The sequence below is a fragment of the Montipora capricornis genome, chromosome 3 (assembly GCF_036669925.1).
Source record: "Montipora capricornis isolate CH-2021 chromosome 3, ASM3666992v2, whole genome shotgun sequence".
Classification (NCBI taxonomy): Eukaryota; Metazoa; Cnidaria; class Anthozoa; order Scleractinia; family Acroporidae; genus Montipora; species Montipora capricornis.
The window spans coordinates 28,654,575-28,669,574 of record NC_090885.1 but is presented as its reverse complement, the minus strand read 5'-3'; the positions used below and the strand labels follow the sequence as shown (position 1 = coordinate 28,669,574).

Here is a 15,000-nt window from a genome sequence, read left to right as displayed (position 1 = left end):
AATTTCTCGAAGCAGAAAAGTCACACAACATTGAGAAAGTGATCGCGGAATGAAGAATTTAGTAAGGTCGAACACCTTTGTTGACTATTGCTACGTCATAACACGTCATATCCAAGATGGCGCTCTCCAAGTCACGAAAGAGGCAACTTCAAAGTGCTCTTCTCACATTTTAACACGGAACTGGACAAAACGGCAATTATTTTCGAATTCCCGGGGAAAAGATTTCGTAATTTAGAGAAAATTTTTCTAGACCGTACTTTCCCTTTAAGTCTGTTCAAATATAAGTGCTGCACGGCCAACGTTTTCAAAAATGTAATCCTTCCTTATCCATTACATTAGGCCATCTTCGCTCCTAATGGGGAGCATAGGGCGTCAACCATGGACTCCCACCTGACTCTACTTTTGGCAGTTCTCTTTTCCTCTAACCAAGTGATATTCTTCTTGGCGAGCTCATCTTGCACACACCGCCTCCAGGATTGCCTTGGGCGGCCTCTTCTTCTGAACCCCTCAGGGTTCCACTCGAGGGCGGAACGGGTGATGTTATTCTCAGGCTTTCGTAGCGTATGCCCGATCCATTTCCACTTTCTTCTCGTGATGCTTTCTTCTATACGACTCTGATCTGTCCTTCCCCATAGTTCTTCGTTTGAAATGACCTCTGACCAACGGATATTCAGGAACTTCCTTAAGCACTTGTTGATAAATGTCTGCAATTTCTTGATCAGTAGTTTCGTCGATCTCCAGGATCTCCATCTATCCATGCCATGCTTAAATTCCTTCGAACTCTCTGGCAATCTTGGCACACCATGCGATCAATGAGCAGATTGTCAATGGTGCCACTACACTGTTCCTTCGCGCCTCGTTGCTCTCCTTCCATCAGATCGTATTCATGCATTTAAATGATCATTAATCGGTTTCAAGAGGGACGACGTAAACCACATATAGATGGTAATTAAGGCACGTTATTGGCCTATGGTTTTCACTTGAGAAGTCGCCCAGCTTTGGTATAAGCGAAGTCTTCCCGCCAGTGAACCAGAGGGGAATGTCTTGATCTTCTAGAGCTATAGCCTGAAAAGACTTAGTGATTCCACTATGGAGACAATTCACTCTTTTCCACCAGAAGTTGGCAATGCGATTAGAGCCTGGCGTGATCCAATTGCGTTTCTTCAAAATTGTTCTCTCGACTTGTTTGACACAGGGCTCGCCTCCGGGGACTCGGATAGTTTCTCCCGTAATGCGTCCCTAACTTTGTGGAGCCAGGCTGATAACACACTTCCAGTCCCTTCCGTCTGCCATAACATTCTCCAAAAGGCAGTCGCCTCTGCTACATCAGTAATATCCTCTTTTGTTGGACGCTCCTTTGTTCTCGTATCATAGCAACGATTACTAAAGTCTCCTGGGGGCTGATCCACGGATGCGAGAATTAGAGCCGCTAATTGCAATAACTCACGCCCTTCTTCGCTTAATTCAGTGGTGTCGCAAGCCCGTGTCGCCTTCGATGTGCGTAACAGTATGGTCCTCTGGGGTTTGGCTTGCTGTTGTAGTATGCAAATCCGTCTCTAAAGTTGGTCGCGCTTCGTTGCTTAAATCTTCCGGTTCTGTAAAATCACCGTCTGCTCCCTGTGTTTCTCTATCCCTGATCCTTCGCATACGTCTCACAATTGTTTCTCTCACATTTCCTAATGTTTTCTCTTGGCTAGCTGCTCATCATCATCATCATCATCATCATCATCATTATTAAAACTGATTTTTTTTTGTAAAATATATGAGGTTGCGTACATTTAGACTGCAGAATAGAATGAAATGAAAGTATAAAATGAAAGTTGGAAAGATCAGCGCTCATGTACTCGAACTTTCTCAACTAACTGCGAGACATCTGTCCCAGATTTGTTTGTCAAAATGGGGCGGGGCACTCGAGTAAAGCCACTAAAAGGATTGGTTCCGAGCTAAACTGGCTCCTTTTTTTAATTTAAAAAGTGGGTTACAAAGAAAAGGCAAGACAAAGGTCCAAATGTGGACCTGCACTAACTAAGCTAATGTGCTTAATTTACAAAGAATATTCTATGGATAAAAATTAAATAAAACCTAAAGTTATAAAAGGTAAGAATTTTCATCAATAGTCAAATATCTAAATATACTTAAAGGAGAACTGAATGCCAAAATCAGCAATTTTTCCAACTTTTTTTTTTTTGGAAAGCCTAACATAAGTAAAGTTAAGTTTGTGGAGTTATTTCTTTTCGTTTCCTGCTTTTTTGCGAGAAAATTACGTTCGAAGTTGGGCTTTTACCGCTTTTTCGGCCTTTTCAGTGCGGGCTCAAAAACTAAATCAGCAGCCTGGTGTGACGTATGATATGGGGAACAGAGATTTCGTAATCAAGAGATACAAGGTAAACACAAGTGCTGCTGTGGATATTTTCTTCGTTGCTTTAATATTCACGAGTCTGAACACCGCTTCTATATGGGGCTTTCTCGCATATCTTCCCCATATTATACATCATAAGCTGCAAAAATGACCGCTGACTGCTCCGTTCTGAGCCGCAATGCTGATGGCCCAAATTCGGATTTTCATGCGCATGGTCTAAAGTGTAAATAAAAAATGCTTATTTTTTTGCCTTTAGTTCCCCTTTGAAGGAGCTGTGTCATGGCATTGCAGTTCATTTTGTGTCGCTTTACCATTTACTCGCCTCTTCTGGCTATACAACTCAGAAATTACTTTTTAATTAAAGAATCCGTACTCACCCGCTTTACTTTGCGCGCCTTTGTTGTTGTTATCCGGGAATTTGGAGCGTCTACTTCCATATATGGGCAAGTATCGTTGAGTTATTTTTGCACTCGAGAAAAAAATTAAAACAAGTTTGTCAGGGCAGTGAAAATCACTTCGAAGATCCTCGAGGAGGATTATCCTGTGAAATTAAATGGATTTCGATCAGAAAACTAGCAGAATACCCTCATTTCGAGCGCTTTTCTATGAAGCGTGGAGCTACCTGTTCAGTGAATTCAAGAGAGAAATACAGTTTCTACGCGTGGTACTTAGTTGTTTTTAAAAACTTTTAACTGAACCTTAATAAGCAAGCAACCCATATTTATTTTATCCAAGCAGTTCGCAATGGAAACAACAAGTATTTAAGTAGGAAAATTAACCAGAACAAAGTAACATGACGTTTCGACGACTTCATGTCATCATTGTCGAAAGAACAAGTTAAAAGATTAACGGCCAGGCATATTTATAGTACTTGGGATGTGAGAAAATTAAATTAGCAAACGTTACATGAAAGCATTCATGTTAAACAAAAAAAAAGAAAAGAAAAAATATATACACATTCATGTAAGAAGTTTCGCGCGAATGGAATCCGCTTGCGTATTCAGTTTCGGTTTTTTTTTTAAATTGAAATATCCCGAGAAATATCCCGAGAAGCTCATCAACTCAGCTATCAATCGCCTCCAGCATCCTACAGACTCAGTTCAAACACCATCTGACAGCCCTGTTCGGATTACGTTGCCATTTAAAGATCACAAATCCGCTAACGTTGTTCGCAGACAACTTGGCGACCTCGGAACGAAAATTATTCAGCAACTGTAGCCAGTGCATGTTCATAAGCAAAAAGATCGCTGATCATCTGAGAGTTACGGAAGAAAAGCCTCCCCTGATAAACCAGCGAAGTGTAGTATATGAATTCACATGTAATTTGTGCACTTGCCGCCATCTCCATCAACGCGTAGAAGAACATAAACATTCCGAGATAAGAAAACATTTCAGGGTCGAGAGCATGCCTTAACACTTGACAATTTAATTTAAAACTTTCAAGTCCTCAAGAAATGCCGTGGCAAACTCGATTGTTTGATATTTGAAATGTTCTTGATTAAAAAAAAAAGACCGAAACTGAATACGCAAGCGGATTCCATTCGCGCGAAACTTTTTACATAAATATATATATATAGATATTTTTTTTCGTTTTCTTTTTTGTTTGACATGAATGTTTTCATGTAACGTTTGCTAATTTAATTTTCTCACATCCCAAGTACTATAAATATGCCTTGTCGTTAATTTTTTTAACTTGTTCATTCGACAATTATGACATGAAGTCGTCGAAACGTCATTTTACTTTGCTCTGGTTAATTTTTTTCCTACTTAAATGTTTTTCGAAATCGTTTTTTATAACAAGTATTTACCAAGTACCTGCTAGCGCGATACTTGATAAATAAGCTTAATGCAAGCGGTTAGCGATAAACGAGTGTAAAGTAAAAACTACAGACAGTTTCAGTGTGGCGCGCGCAATGCACAGTTGTAGCATTTGATAAAATGCTCTTACTCTACTTTCCTAGAATTTCTTCTTTTTCAAGTTTACCTATTCTTCAAACGGACGTTGAATCCAACAACAATTTCTTCTTCCTTTAAACGAGATGCTTCCGTGAAGCATACACTGGGTTGCCTGTGGTACGTGCTACAGAAAATCAGAAGGCACTGAATTGTGTGGTATTGAAATACAGCATTCCAGTCTCTGAAGAATAACAAATAAAACAGAAGCGAGAAACATTGGCTTCTGGGCTGACATGTTGATAATCTTCAAGTTCCCTCACAACTTCTTTGCACCACAAGTGTGCCCTCTGAGCATCTGACAGCTTTGTAATACTAAACTTCACTGAAATCAAGCCCTGTTTCGCGGGGTTAGTGTTAGGATGGGAGAACAAAACAATAAACCCCTCATAAAAAACAGAAACATCTGACCGAAAATACTATTAACGCTAACAAATGCGAACTCAGCAAGGTACAGATTTTGTTAGCTTGCTTTATGCAAAACAAATATTGATGAAAAAGCAAATAACTATTGATACACAGTTTTTAGAAAGAGCAGAAGGAAGTTTCCGGGACGGTCGATCGAGAATGAAATATTTACGACATGAAAACAACATTAATTTTGAACCGTGAATATCGAATATAAAAAGTTACGAGTAGCGACAAACATTTTGGGAGATTTTTGCTACGTTCAAGTAAATTGCAAAATCGAAAGTGACATGGCCGGAATTCAGCGGGCGCCGTGATTAAGTTACCGCGGCATGTTTACTCGCCAAACAGTGAAGCATCTGTGTCAAATGATGGCAAGATACCGGGTTTTTGTAAGTTTCTTTTTCTGTCAAGTGTTATAAAGTTTGACAATGAAATGAGCGAAGTGAAAACAAAGATCACAATCGCCCAACTCTTGTTTATGCAAAGTCAAAATTTACTCTCCAAGACACGTACGACGTTATTTATCACCAGGTAATTCCATCATTTTGGAAATAGCAGCTACTTTATTATTCATCTGCGTCACAAGTTTTCACTGATTTTGGGGCTCATTTTGTTGAAACTCAAGCACGCTTCCAACAGGCCTGTGAACCCTTCCTGCTTACAGAGCAATACTAAAAAACTTCTCCCATATCACATTTCAACCTTAAGCTCGCAAATTCAATACACAACATGATATTATAATTCACAAAGGCAGAAAATACCACAGAATCCTTTTCCAGCGAAAATTTTATTGAAACAAACAACATATTTGCTCTTAGAGGCGAAAACCTCTTCCTATTTCATTGCGTGCGTGAAGACAAGAAACTCAATTGTGTCAAATTACCATGTACTTCAGGTAAATACAGCTCACTTTGATTTCGTCTCGACGGGCGATAGATTGTTGTCGAAGTCCAGTACTCGTCGCTTTTGAGATTCATGCCTAGTTTATCCAACTGACTTTCCATTATTGAGCTCCATAAGGGTATATTTTGTTTAAGGATCCACTAAAACGCCATTCGCGTTGCATGACTTTCGACGCCATTGCAGGCTAAGTTAATGATTCTCTGTGTCCACAAGAGAAATCTACGCAGTTCCACTACCCTCTCGATCCTAAGAAAATACGCGCAGAAGGCTCTATACACAAAGACACTACTTACCAGGGGAGTGACAGGCAAGACTTTTACCGACACGGAAAAAAAAAAAAAAAAAAAAAAAAAAGAAAACAAACAAACTAAACGTAGACCTCGACTGGGTTTGCCCATAGGCAAACCAGTAAAAATGTCACACACAAGTTTGCTTCCACAAAACGCAGTTTCATTATCAGCGAGAAAATGAAATGATCACCAATGGATAAAGGCTTTTTACTGATTGTGATGGAGATCAGTATTCAAATGTTTGCCGAAGACTTGCCTTGACTCTTTGTTCAGTGCCGGCAGCCTGAGTGGAAGACACGCACAGAAATATTTAAACAGAATTATCGATTCAACGGTAGATTTGCTGTTCGTGGTTCCTTACAATGTAGACCAAGAGGCTATTTCTTCATTTTCCAGAAATGATAATACGTTAATTCTGATCGTTCCAGCCGTTAATCGAGGAATTCCCAATTTCGGTCTTCCAAGAGCAGATTACGTTTCCACTCGATTACATGTTGCGAAGAGCAAGTTATACATAAATAATATTAGAAAGTCAAATTCTAATAAACATGGAAAACAAAATATAGAACCATTTGATGTCCGATGGAAACAGATTACTTCACACAGTCATAGAATTCAGAGTTTCGGGGGCTCTGAAAATGGCGACTGAAGTAATGTGGGCGCGCAATGTAAAGTGGGTGAGTAAAGTTCTTTACCAAAGCAAAGTTTCCTGGCGAAAAAATGTCTGTAGAGCATACATAATTGAAGTTACCAACAACACAGACAAACTTTGAAAAACTGTTAGGCCGAACAGAACCCTGATTGCAATGCATTTTAATATTCTTCAATTTTGACCATCCCTGCCTCCTTTTTTATTTGCTGTTTTATTAAAACCTTAATTCCTTCAATGTTCTAAGTAGTTATTCTTATGTTTCACTTGATTTGGTTGTCAGTTCCCAGTCGCTGAATTTGTTTCCAGTGACTTAAAAGAAACACTACAAGAGGATTTGGCGAAATTTATATTTAGGAAGCGTTAGCTTTCTCTGAGTACCCTCTTAAAATAATCTAGACAAAGAGAATCTTTGAATAAATCAGGGAGAAGGTTCTAGCATTAAGCTGCTCCTTGCTTTAAAAAGCTGATCTGCCAATCTCAGATCTTGGCCGAATTGACTTCCTGAAATTATAATTACGTGAGATGCCCCCGATAGGGCAGACCACGTTATGAAATGGGGACCGTTCGTTTTTCCTCGTATCCACAAATTGTAACGTTTGTTAGTACATGTATATACTCACTTAGTGATCTTGGTGTATCTATCTCGGAGTAATTGAGCATTATTCACTCACTGCAGAGTGAATAATGCTTGATCCAAACAAACAAAATAGCCGGCGTAAACTCGCCAGCATTTATGAATCGGAAATATTGAGAATACAAAATGATGCTGTGCTACAGAAGACAAAGGAAGCCACAAAATTTGGCCTGAAAGTTTTCAAGGGTAAGAGAAGAGTTCATACTTTTGCCAACTAGTGTTTGTTTCACTCGGAGTAATTCTCTCTTGTAGGGCTGGTCGCCCACCAAAACAAATTTGTTCCTGAAATCGAGGAATTAAAAAAAATGTCTAAGAACGTTTTAAGGACGTTCGCGCCAAAATCTTCCTACGGTGAGATTTTCTTCATTTCTCGCATAGAGTTAGGTCATAAAGTACTTACTCCAAAAATCTAAAAAAAATTGGGGGTCACCGACTTCGTTTCAGAGAAAATGGCAGTGGAAAAATGCCTTAATTTCGATAAATCTGTCATAATAACGAAAGGTAGCCTCATCTGCTCATCCATCGAAAATCCTAAAAATAAACTGTTAGAGTGAAGGTTTCCGTGCATAGATTTTTAGGGGTGGGATTGTAAGATAATGTCATGCCGCTAGGGATGTCGTAAACAGTGGAGTTCATCCTGGACGAGCGTTTTCGTAACCTCTATCCGTTGCAACCACTACCGGAATTCGATGGCACGAGGAAAGAAAATTTTAAAAAAAGATAACTTCCTACGGTGAGATTTTTTTCATTTTATCATATTTTGTATATAGTAAGTAGAGTAAGTGATTCATGATTAAAAAAATAGGGGTCACCGATGATCCAAGGGAGTAAAATCGATTTGATTTTACGAAGCTCTTAGAAAACTACGTTTGTCACGTTTTTGCGTGACCTGTCGGGGAAGGACTGGAACCCAAGAGAGGATCGACGGTTGAAGGGATGAAAGGTTTTTACCCCAAAAGAAAGCTTTCGCGAGCATAGCAACGAAGTTTTAAGCAGTCGTCATCTTCATTTGGTTAGTGTTTTGTATAATATTTCCCCATTGCCGTCATGCTCGTCTTCTGGAGTGTGGTTTTTGTGAAATTTAATCGCTGGTTTTTTCCACCCAGATCCGCACTATTCAAGCCGACGAGGACGAAAATACTGCTCTATTTTCACGAAAGTAAAGGATAAGAACTTCAAAAACATACATTCATTTTGAACTTAAGTTGGTAGGGTAATAAAAACATTAAAAAAAGAAACAGCCCCGTTAAATTTACGCAACGGTTCGTCCTCGAGTTTCCAAACTTTCAGCCTCTACTCGATCAGCAGCTACCTTTTAAAGAGCTTTTCCATCCTCCCGCTCACTTCTCTTTAACGTTTCATGATGATTCGGAAATGAATGTGCCATTCTTTTGCTGGCCTGGAATTTTTTCCCCGGCGTTTTTGTCGCCATGCTATTTTAACTAATGCTTGAACAATATTTATGAAAGTCAAGTAGACTAGTGCCCCGGGACTAGTGCACGACTGATAAAAACAACGCGAACATCAGTCGTGCAGTAGTCTACTTGACTTTCCTAAATATTTTTAATCAATTTTGACTGATCACGATCTTCTCTTATCCAACGCTGTGCAAGACTTATCGTCCACGGTTTCTGCAAAGGTTTTCAAACCTCAACTTCACTAATGCTCGAAGTAATGCGTGACATATTACAGTCGCGTTACCTGCGCAGTTACGTTGCGCACAAACAATTAGCGCGAACGTCCTTAAACGGCTGCAAGGAAACAAGACGGGTCATTTTACAACAAACGCTCACCTCAATTACAGCGCAGCTGCCATTTCATGTGGATCCTTTACCAACTGCATTTTCAATTTCCATTTCAAATGAACCTCAAAAACTTTGATCGAATGGTGAAAGTGTTTTAACAAGCAGACTTTCGATTTAGCGTCCTGATTTAAACGGTGTTAAATGGCCATTTAGCTGTCTGTGACGAGGATTTTAACGAAGGTTATTTAGATTTGCCATGTTTGAAGCTTCTGTAAACACTTTCGCGCATGCTTTGTGCCGCTTGCACGTTTTCCACTACCCTGCGAGCAGAGTCTCTTTCGATCTTCCTAGATAAGTCGGGAAGAGGAAAGTAGACTCTGCTCGCCGCCTCCACATTATTTGATTTGCCCCTCATCCAAAGAATTGGATGAGTCAGTCCAGTTTCGACTTGTCAAACCTGTCTTTTTTTTTTTTTTGCGCATGATCAGTCATCAATATTTTGAAATTTACAACAGCGTGGCAATTTTAACTGTTAGAATTCCCATGAGTTTTTTCTATATGTGTCGGTTACAGAAACTAGCCTGACAGAAACCTATAAATTTTTCAGTAAAAAAATAAAATGGCATTTTTAAGATATATGGACTATCTTGAGTTTCCAATGAAATGATTCCTTGATTGTCGTGTGTTTGCCGGAGTTGTTCGAAAATATTCCGACTTCTTCTTCTTCGTTTTGTGGCTACTGGTCACGCGTGACTGACACCGGATACATAAATTTTCAATTTTTAACGCATGCTCAATACAAAATGTGGAAGCGGCGAGCAGAGTCTACTTTCCTCTTCCCGACTTATCTAGGAAGATCGAAAGAGACTCTGCTCGCAGGGTAGTTTTCCACACATGAATTGAGATGTCAATTAAATCGACTTTGGATGGTTTTCTTCTGCAAATGTTGTTGAGATCACTTCGTGAGTATATACTAAAACAATTATTCTTTTCAATCTTGGTGAATAGTGACAGAATATTTACCTTGCCGCTCGAATATTTACCTCGCTATGATTCTGCCACTATTCACCTTGATTTGAACAATTGTTAATTATCATCGGCTAGTTTCTGTAAACAGAAAATAAAACAGAATATTTTGTGGCCACATGTTCATTCTACGTCATCCACATGTCATGGTTATTGTCACTTTTTGTGTTCTCTTCGTTTGCCGGTTTCCCCAAATCGGAGGTATGCGAAAGAATTTCAACTGTCGATCGCCTACAGCTGTTTCGCTCAAGGTTGAGTGTTGACTTTCTATTTAAGCCATTAGTACCTGTTACAGTTTTCCTATCGTCGTTGAAAAGACCAAGTTCCTAATGGTCGGTACACAACAACTACTGCGCAGGTTTCCTAATGAAATTGTGATCTCTTTCTTGGGGAAAGAGATCACACCTGTTTCCAGCGCCAAGAATCTCGGAATAATTTTAGATAACAACTTAACCTATGAGCAACAAATTCATCAAAGTTTCTCATCGTGCATGGCCAAACTTTGTCAAATAAACAGGGCAAAGAACACTTTTGATATGGTATAATCATTGTTTTATAGTAGTTAGTTTGTAAGGTGACTTCCGTAAGAACTGTATCCGTTTTAGAACTGCCACCTTCTTGCTGAAAGAATCGTAGAAATTCTTAACATGCTCTTGCTAGGATAGCTTGTTATCGATAGTTATTCCAAGACACTTACATGATGGTTTGTATTCAGTAGTGCCATTACCATATCTCATAAGTGGCAAAGCCAAAGGGTCAATGAGGTCTGGGCCCTGTGAATTGTTCGAAAGCTGGTTAAGGTATGTCACGTTATTTAATGTGTTTAGGGGAAATCTTTAGCCGAGACGATCCCGAGTTTAAAACTTGGAAATGGTAATGTGGAATTCCTTTACTGATGAAGTTATCGTTACATCACAAACAAGATGATTCTGAGAAAAAACCACCTTTATCCGGGCGATTTGCCATAAACATGAAAAACGTAGGGCCGACCTTTTTCAAGATTACCCAAATGCAATCCGTTTCAATCTTGTCCATTTGCGTCCATCCATGCTTCTCTTTCCTTTTGCTGTACTTCTTTTATGTTGTTCAACAGTTTTAGGTGGTTATTGCAATGTTTCATCCTACTTTTAGGGCATTAAGGGTGTCATACAATTACATTATTTTGCGTGACATACCCCCTTTAACTTAATCTAGGATTAGCGTAAACTTTTGTTTCATGTTTTCAACTTTTGGTGAAAGTTCCTTTTGCTTATTTTTGCTTTTCAAGATTGACTTTCTCTAATGTAAAGTTTTGCGAAATATCAGCATTTGGGAGTAGACAAATAAACTACCTGGTTAATTTTTAATCTGGGATTAGCGTTTATCGGCTTTTGAACAACCGGGCCCTGATTGGAAATTATCATGAATGGCTTCAGACGTAGGGCGCGTTCTTTTGGGACTATTCCGGATTATTAAAATAAATTTGGTAGGTGCAAAAAGTAAAAAAAAACATTAAACGTAATCACAAATTGCAATAGGTAATTTAAAAGCCGGCGTAAGAATATTACAATATAGTCCAGGTATGACATTCTGTGATTGTACCAACTTTTTCTTTTCATAAGAGTGAAAATAAATTTTCATCCGAAAAAAAAAGATGTGACGCGGACCTTAATTCTAGAGAAAATTGAAGTGAATATGCCATTTCCGAGCTCATGCCTGCCTCCTCTTGAAAGCGAGTCCAAGTGCAAAGTTTTTGTGATGGTAATTAGTTCTACTTTACATATAATGAAAAACTTCGCACTTAGACTCGCTTTGAAGAGGAGGCAGACATGTACTCGGAAAATGGCTCATTTTTTTAACTGATTCAAAAAGGAATAAAATGAGGTGATTGCTGGGTCAATGAGAACTAAAGCGAAATGCCTCAAATATTTTACAAAGGCAGGCCTCAAAAAGAATGTTTTATTTACAATAAAATACAGATTCTGTACAGTACAACGACACAAATATCCTAAAGTTCGCTAAGACAAGGCAAAAATTGATTTGAGATCCAAATGGTGCTCCGAGCGTTAAGACTCCTTTTTTTCAGCGCTGAACAGTTCTTCAAGTCATTCACGTCCCACCGCACTGTTTCCATGAACATTCAGTTTTCCCGCAGTGACAATCAAGCCTCTTCCTGCGATGCGATAAGCGCCAATTTTGATTTATATTACAATAATGCGTTTATTTTATTAGGTGTAATCCTTAAAGGACATAAGAGGGGAGAAGGTAGGGTTGCCAAAAGGGCTTATTCCAAATCCGACGTAATCAGGGAAGAGAAAGGGAGAGGCGTTACTTGGCTGGCGTTAGGGGTACTTGATCAGTCTATGGACCGTTAATAGCTTGAAAGTGTATCGGTAATTCCGGCCCAGCAACAATGTAAAATCCCAATTTTCCCATTGGCCAAGCGAACTTGATGACCTACTTGCCAGTTTATTAATAGCGACCTTCAGATTGGAGTATGAGAACGACTACGAGTACGAGTTTTCTGTACTGAGCACGCGTATTAGGTTTAAAGAACGAAATCTTTCGAAATGCGCGTGCTCACAACTGAGAACTCGTAGTCGTCCTCGTACTCCAATCTGAAGGTCGCTAAAAATAGAAAATAGAAAACCATTGTGCATATTTTGCGTTTTTACATTTTTAAGTTTCTTAACCCTTTGACTTCCAAGAGTGATTGACATGCATTTTCTCCTCGCAAGCTTAATACATTGCTACGCAGATTTTTTGTCTAGATATATCATCAAATTCGCACAATTGCCATAAAAAGTAATGTATAGCAATCAGTGAGGAAAATTCACATCTTAGGGGTGAAAGGGTTAAATGAATGAGTGGGTGATTGCCCAGTGGGTAAGAAAACGTCGCTTGGAATCTACTTGTCCTGGAAGACCCGACTGGGCTCTTCTCCAACGCTGAGTACTTGAGAATTCTTAGTTTTCTTAAAACTTCATGGTGGCCGTTTTGGTGTTCCAATTGGTGCTCCAGCGCTAGAACGACTAGACACTTAAAGTTCCTTTCCTTTCGTTTCCTTTCCTTTTTATGTGCCAGCTCCTGCCGCGGCGATCGTTTGCGATCACGTAAAAGCACTCCTACATTTCCCCAAACAGAAACGAGAACCCAAAAAGGGTCCCTTTTCTGTCTACCCTTTGCGTTAGCAAGCTGGGGCCGGTTGCTCGAAGCCCCAGGTTAGCGCTAACCATGTTACGAAAAACCCAGGCCAGAACGCGTCACTCTTGTATACTGGACTAACCTTCGTTGAGCCAGCGGTTGTTTCATCCACTGGGCTTGGCTGTGGTGGTTTGTAAAATGGATCCCGGGTTTGCATGAGTTCCATTAACCGCTGGTAAGATGGATTTTCAGGGGAAAACAGATTCCTCTGCAAATAAGAGTATGATTTCAGTTTGTTTTCTCAGCAAAAAGATATTTTGTAAACCATTTCGGACCTTCAGTTTTAACTTGTATTTTCTGTAGCTAGTAAAATAACTCCAACTTCCACACCGTTTTACGCTCGCTATTTTTCGCATTAATCTAAGCGATATACAGCAGGATTTGTTTGTTTTCGTGGCAACGCAGAGTTGAACATGTTATAAAAAAGACATAAGGATGAATCGAGCTGCAAAAGCAGTGGCCTGCCTCTAGCACAGTTAAGACGGAGCTGAGCCTCTTGACAGAACCTTTACGCTGGGTTAAACATCAATCGCTCTTAAGTTTTGCCTTTAAAGACGTTACAAGAGATTGGTTGATTGGTTAATACTGTCATTGAAACGACTTCGGAAATAGATAAAACAATCAATTCAAAGCGAGTTGGGCTCCAAATTTGTGTGACCACGATCACTTCCACCTTTAATACAAATAGAAGTTAATTTTCACAAGACTGAATACTTCGCACATAGGTTGGCTTTGAAAAATAAACCAAAAATAAACTTAATATTTGACTTACACTTAATGAAAATCTATGAGTCCTGTTGGTTTACCAGCGGAGGACGTCACCTCTGATTGCCTTTGTATCGAGATGAGAAAAGCTTCCACACCTGTGACACCTACTTTATTCCCTGTAACCGATTAAAGAAACACTGTAATTTACTGGATGTTTTTAGAACTACACTTGTTTACGCAGAACTGACATTGTATAAGACAGAAAGAATATTCGCGGTGCTTCACTTTCCAACTGTAGCTTGTGGCTTGACGTGCAAGGATAAGCAAAGGTAACAAAGGAGTAATATGTTTTCAGTTTTAACGATCGATATACTACTACATCGGGCAGTTTAAATAGCGATTTCCCTGAGATGTTTTTGAAGGTACTCCTGTTTCCTTACTTCAGACTGGCCAAAGCTCGTACCCATTTATTTTTAGGATACCTCGCCCACAATATAGGACGTGAACGAGATGAAATAATCGCGTAAGCTATAATGCCACACTTAACGACGTTTTCATCGACGTAGCTGTCGTAGATCTTTAACTGCCTATTAGTGATGTAAAGGGCCACTAAATTTTCAGATGCATTAGAACCAGGAAAACATCCACATTGCTATGGTCTTCAGTATGGGGCCATGCACTTCACCTGTCAGAGCCCTGGGAACAACTGAAAGCTTCATAAACTTTGTAACGTTGATGGACATAGTTTGACGACGGACTAGGTACGTTCAATTATAGCCTTGCATAAAGATTAATTGTTAGCTTATTACGGTTAATAATAGATGGCTGTATTTTGCTTGCCGAGCCTACTGTACTTTAGGGGTCCGTGATAACATGTAATGAACTAAAGCGAGAGAAAATGAGGGGACAGAGAGGGAGGCTCCCGGTCCGGCCCTTGGGATATGTCATGTCCACGAAAGTTATTTTTAGACAAGCGGAAGTCTTTGTTCTAGCGGAAGTCTGTCTTCCGAGACGACCGCATGCAGGTCAACCTCCGTCTGATGTTTGAATTAATATAAATATTCATCAGCCTTCCACGTGCGCCGCCATTTTCTCTCTTCACTAAGAACCTGAAATCGAGGCAAGACTGCATGCAG

The 15,000-nt window shown here is 39.6% G+C and overlaps 2 protein-coding genes across 2 annotated transcripts in view; one reads left to right on the top strand and one right to left on the bottom strand.

Moving 5' to 3' along the window:
- LOC138042788 (methanethiol oxidase-like) overlaps nucleotides 1–15,000 on the top strand; it is a 120,270-nt gene that overhangs the window by 70,862 nt on the left and 34,408 nt on the right. The gene's annotated exons all lie outside the window — the stretch shown is intronic.
- LOC138040061 (leucine-rich repeat-containing protein 71-like) overlaps nucleotides 11,894–15,000 on the bottom strand; it is a 125,738-nt gene continuing 122,631 nt past the window's right edge. Inside the window, exons 7-8 of the mRNA XM_068885853.1 lie at nucleotides 13,239–13,364; nucleotides 11,894–12,125 (exon numbers count right to left, since the gene is read on the bottom strand). Coding sequence (XP_068741954.1) covers nucleotides 12,114–12,125; nucleotides 13,239–13,364 — 138 coding nt within the window. The 3' untranslated portion in view covers nucleotides 11,894–12,113. The remainder of the gene's footprint in view (nucleotides 12,126–13,238; nucleotides 13,365–15,000) is intronic.